The following is a 6,000-nucleotide window of genomic DNA, read 5'->3' on the forward strand; positions in this document are numbered from 1 at the left end:
CAGCTGTCAGTCTATAGCACGTGAGCTAGCTCAGGTCAGCTGTCTCTGTAGTTTTCCCCATCATGCTCCTGACTACCCCCATTGCTCATATGATCCCTCCTTTCTCTCTTCACCTGAACTCCAGGAGCTCAGCCCACTGCTGGGCTGTGAGTGGGCTGTGGGTCACTGCGTCTGCTTCCATCAGTTACTGGACGTTTGTTCTATGTAAAAGTTTATTTCTTGTACCAAATCTATATGGGCCACACAGAGCACTTTTGACATTTATGTATTTTGGTTTTGGCCATAGAAAAGTCAGTGATTGTCTGAGGTCAACTATCTGTGAGTTTGTGTGCCTTGAGTGTATTGTGCATAATCTAAATAATTACTTTCTCGGCAGCACGGGTCATCTCATCTTTCATGCTAGTCGACTAATTTAATATTGTCAGACCATTACATTTAATCATCTGTCTGGGCAAGGGGTGGAGATTTCTCAAGCATTCATTCCTAATATTGTCACTGTGAATTGTGAATTTTAAAATCCAAGTTCACTTCTTCCTATTATGCCATACCGGAAGCTTTCTCATCAGTGTCTGGTATATGAACTCACTATCAAACCTTTCTGGGCCCCATGACAGCCTCCTGTCCTCCATGTTCATCTACAGGCTCAATAACTTTCTGATCTGGATATTGTCCCTTAACATTAGCACCAGAACCACACAATATCCTAAACTGTCTCACAGGGTTTGGGTTTTTTTTTTTTTTTTTCGGATGATCTTCAGTACTGATAAGTACTCCAAACAACATGATGACATTGTTGGTATAGTGCTACAAATTCATGGTTTGAATCCAGTTATATATATATTTTACACAAAAGACTAAATTGACAAATTGCTTATTTTACGTCTCTGCCACTGTCTATGCTTCCAGAGAGTCTTTCTGGTTTTGAAATTTAAGTATCTATCACATATCTATGTGAGAGGATAGAGATGCCAATACACTTTTTCATAAATTTAAACATTTCTATGTGCTCAAACCAGGTCACCAGCAGATTGGAAGCGAATGCCAATTGTCTAGTGGAGTCTTGTCACTTCCTGATTTTAGACTATGAATCCTGAGCATCTCACTCAATCGTTACTCACCCAGAGCTCCAGGAGAGACATTTCAATCACCACCCTCGATTCTGTTGGCTTGTGAGGCACGTCTGAGACTGTATCTAGAGACAAGGTAGGCTTGTTTCCTTGAGGAACTGGTCCACTTTCTGCCATATAGAGGTCTTAGGACATGGCTCCCCTATCCTGGAGAAGTCAAGATTATACATAGTTCTGACTGGAAGAGAGGAAATCGAGCTTCATAGCCTAGAAGGTAGAGGCACCCCCCCACTGTGTAGGACCTGGCACTTTACTGAAGTTCCTGTGGACATTAAGGGTATCTAGACATCTCAGACCCTCAGAGTGTGAGCACCTCACTCCCTTCTGTCCTGGGGGCATTTTCTATTCCTCCTGACAAAAAAAAAAATGTGTTCATCAAGTATGGCCTTGGAGACCTCTGTGCCCCAATGTGGCAATTATAACCAATTGGCAGACTTTCAAAGATCTGCACTACAGCCTTCAATTCCAACTAATCTCTATGCTGTGACCAAACCAAACAGATCTATTCAGTGTCTTCACAACTTACACATACTTACTCCTGAGACTACATAATGAGATTCCTCATATTTCCTCTGCTTTGGCCAAGTCCTGTCAGCAGTCAGACCAAATCCCACATCTTTACCACACACCTGAATTCATTTCCCTTGATGGACTCCTCAGACAACACTCTCATTCCCCGCTATGGGTGAAAGTGATCTAACTAAACATTTTCTCCCTTGATGAAAAGCTTGAGGTTGTTAATGTATGTGCCAGTCAATATTTAATAGATCACCATTTCTTATTTTTATCCTGTTTTATCCACAGTAAACCTGAAAATTACTATCTTCTTTGGTAATGCAGACTCAGGGGGGAAAAGGGAGATTCTAAGGGGTCACATGTTTGCTATGACTGTGGAAAACCAGGGCACTGAGAAAACTGTCCTCATCAGGTCCTAAGCAAACAAGACTTTGCCGTTTCTGTAGAAAGGAAAAACCACAAAAGTGGACTAAAAGCTGCCCTTGAAGACTAAAGGTGCTGGATGTTTCCCAGTGAAAACCCTTTAAGCCTAAGGATGACCATTGTGATCCCTCAGGCGGCTCAACACCACAAGCACAAATAGGAATTTTTGCTTAGATAAGAAGGCTTTCTTCTTTTCCTTGATTTGGATTGTGTAGTAACTAAACAATTCATGAAATCTTACGGTATAGGAAAAATTAGTTTTCTCCAATTGAGTCTCACTGGTTATGCAAACCCCATTAAGGGTAGACTCCAAGCCCAGAAGTAGATGGCTTAAACAAGGTGAACTCAGTTGTACTTTATTTCATAATGTTTTGTTTGGGTTTAAAAACAAAAACAAACAAACAAACTTTACCAGGCTTTTGCTTACATAGTATGGTTTTCAGTTTTGTGTTTTCACAGGATTTCTCTGTGGGCAAGTATGTGTGCCTTTGCATCTGTGTTTCTTTGCCTTTTTTTTTTTTTAATCTTTGTTTTGTTCCCACCTGGTTTGTTTGTTTAATTTTCTAAAGAGGAATAAAGGGTGTGGATTTGGGAGGGTGGGGAGGATTTGTAAGGGGTTTCAGGAAAGGGAACCATGATCAGAATGCATTGTATGAAATAAATGTATTTTCAATTAAAAAAACCTTTTTGCAATGGATGACAACCAATACAGAGAATCAATGTGCAGTGACTAGGAGACTTGGGTTGCTCAGCTCTAAATGGGGCATTTGTATTAAGCCCTCTCCCCACAAATCTGTTATCATCACATGGAAGGTGTAGAAAGATTGTAAGAGGCAGAGGCAGTGGATGCCTGCCTTGAACGTGAAATAGTATTTTTGGCTTGGGGGGGGATAATGCACACCTGTGGCCACATGTTCACCTTAACAAGATCAAATCAGTCCCAGAATGGACAGGGGAGGGCTGCTGGTGGAGCAAGTGTCAGTTTTCTCCGAGGATGTGTTTGTGGAGAGCCCACACATGCTCTCACAGATAGTCCTGCACACATGCCCATAAAGGCAGCTAAGTGGATGCAGTGGGTTCAAAACCAAAAGCACATAACACTGGAAATCAGCTTTGGATACTCTATCCAGACCAAGAACCATGTAAGAACCAAGAGTTGATCTCAGGAAACCATGTCCTCCTCAATGACACTCATTAATGTGCATTAGTTAAATTATCTATTAATGTGCATTAGTTAAATTACCTAAAATCAAAAATGATCTCCAAGTAAAGCCATAAGATAATCCTCCACGTGATCTTCTGAAAATTTAATATTCTTTTTTAATATTAGTGCCTTCAATCTATTTGTGACATTGGAACTAGACCGTCAAGGATTCCTCAGGAGGATATGTACATAAGATCTAAAGCTCTGGATGCTGAGTGAAGGGTCTCAGACCAGGATCTCCTTATTTTCTCAGGGACAGAAACCATGAGAAAGCTAGAAGGGTAGCGAATGTCAGGAAAGTTAGTAAAACAGGCCTCAATATGTTGCCAGGGCATCTGCCATATGATGGCATGGGTGAGATGATGCTCTCTCCAACCCATCAATACCGAGGCAGGTGGGAGAACAGGCCCTGAGGTCATATTGGCAGCCACCACCAACTGCAACACTAGGAAAAGCAGGCTCTGCACCTCACCTGGGCAGCACAACCGAGCCAATCCTATTGGCAGAGGAGTGGGGGAGCCAGTGCTGAAGTTGTTAGCATGGAAGAGTTGTCCCCTTACTCACCTGTCATATGGCCCCAGGGACTTGAAAGAGCTTTTCCCCACATGCCCCCCACCTGCCTATCAACACCTGAGGCAGGTTGGAGAGCTGGCCCTGAGGTCCTAAGAGTAGGAGAGCTAACCCTGCCCTTCATCTGCTGTAGCACTCGAGAGAGTGGCCGCTATGCCATGACTGAGCAACATAGTAGAGCTGGCCTTGAAGATGTAGGTGTGGGAGATCTGACCCTGAGGACATGAAACAGGAGAACTGGCCCTGGCCCTTGCTCATTGCTGCAAGGAGTAAGCTATCCAGGGCAGTGCAGGAGAGCTCTTCCTTGCAGTAAGGACAAGGGAGAGCTGGTGGGCTGACCAACCCTGCAACTACCCAGGCCCAGAACCACGGTTATATGTTGGCCCACCCCAATATCCACTGCAGCTGTGATGTGTTAGAGAGCTTAAAGCAACCAGTCCTGCAGACCCTAAGCTTCAGTATTTCCATAACACAGGACAAGAGCAGAATAACCCACAGGAGTTTCAATGAGGGTCCATCATCAATAGTATAGCAGAAATCAGAGACCTCGAACCGCACCAATGACTCTTTGCAATGAACACTTCCAAGTAAAGATAAATGGATAAAAGAGTTTACTATGTGACTCACTATGCCATACTACAGCTTTAATGAGGAGATTCCCCCCCCCATTTTCTTTTTCCTCTTAAATTTTTATTTGGTGGGGGTGCTACAAGGGCAGAGGGCAGATATGCAAGGAAGGGATATGAATAGGATGTATGATGTGAAAAACACAAATAGTAAATATAAAGAAAGTGAAAAAAATGTGTTGGGAGGGTGTGACCAGAGCTACAATTACTTAAAAATTAGGTGGTAAACTAAAGACTTATATAGTTAGGCTCAGTGTCATCTGTGTTAGGAATCACTGACTTAATGAAAAGTAATGTCACATTTAATTATATCTCCCATCACTGCCCCAAATATCTATAGCACATTACTACCTTCCAGTGTGGCCAGAATATACTCTCCAAGTAAACTCTCATAGAAAATTGTGATATAAATAATATCTTACTTTCTTTTTGCATGAAGACTATAGATATTCCAACAGATAGCCTCTTATAATGTACTCAAAAGAAAGGCCTTTTCTTAAGAATAACTGAGCTGATTGCTTCGGCCAGTGAAAGATCAAGATGAGGTTCTAGATGTGAGAGATACAACAGAAATTTTTCTAGATCGTCTCCTCACCTACTGTCCTGAGTCTGTGCCTCTCCCTAGTACCTTCCACAGAGCCCCCTTCACATCTTTGTTCCTCAGGGTATAAATCAGAGGATTGAACATGGGCGTAACTATAGTATAAAAGAGAGCAACAAACTTTCCCTTGCTTTCAGAATATCTGTGCACTGGTTGAAGATATGTATAAATACCTGAGCCATAAAAGAGAGACACCACTATGAGGTGGGACCCACATGTCCCAAAAGCCTTTCTGCGTCCAGACATTGACTTGACTTTTAGGACAGCCTGAGCAATGTGAACATAGGAGCCTAGAATCAGAACTGCGGGGCACACTAAAACTATTGTTCGAGCAACAAACATCTTAGCTTCTGTTCCTTCTGTGTCCTCACAGGCCAATTTAAGGAATATGGGCATTTCACAGAAGAAGTGATTGATTTGATGGCCGCAGAGTCGCATGGCCAACACCAGTACTGTCTGAATCAGAGAGTTCACAAGGCCTCCTATCCAGGAGGAGATGGCCAGTGCCCTGCAGAGAAGGGGGTGCATAATGGTGGTGTAGTGGAGTGGATTACACACAGCAGCATAGCGGTCAAAGGCCATCGCCACTAAAATCAAACATTCTGTGGAGGCCAGGGCAAGAAATATGTACAGCTGGGCCACACACCCACCATAGCTGATGGTTCTGTCAAGTCCCTGAAGGTTGATCAGGAGCTGGGGCACAGTGCTGGTGGTGTAGCAGAGGTCCAGGAAGGAGAGATGGGAAAGGAAGAAGTACATGGGTTTGTGCAGTCGAAGGTCCAGTCTTGCAAGAGCGATGATGGTTGTGTTGCCAAAGATAGTTAGGGAGTAGAACATCAAAATGATGACAAAAAGGAAGACTTGTAGTTGAGGCCAATCTGAGAAACCCACCAAAATGAAACTCTCTTGTGAAGTGCTGTTGAAATTTCCCAT

General features: G+C 43.0%; 1 protein-coding gene across 1 annotated transcript; it reads right to left on the reverse strand.

The window, feature by feature from the left end:
• Positions 1-5,061: 5,061 nt before the first annotated feature.
• On the reverse strand, positions 5,062-6,000 carry LOC127218729 (olfactory receptor 10). The gene has a single exon (XM_051179723.1). It carries the CDS (start codon positions 5,998-6,000, stop codon positions 5,062-5,064), a length of 939 nt encoding a protein of 312 aa, XP_051035680.1.

The sequence above is a fragment of the Phodopus roborovskii genome, unplaced genomic scaffold, assembly GCF_943737965.1.
Source record: "Phodopus roborovskii unplaced genomic scaffold, PHOROB, whole genome shotgun sequence".
Lineage (NCBI taxonomy): Eukaryota > Metazoa > Chordata > Mammalia > Rodentia > Cricetidae > Phodopus > Phodopus roborovskii.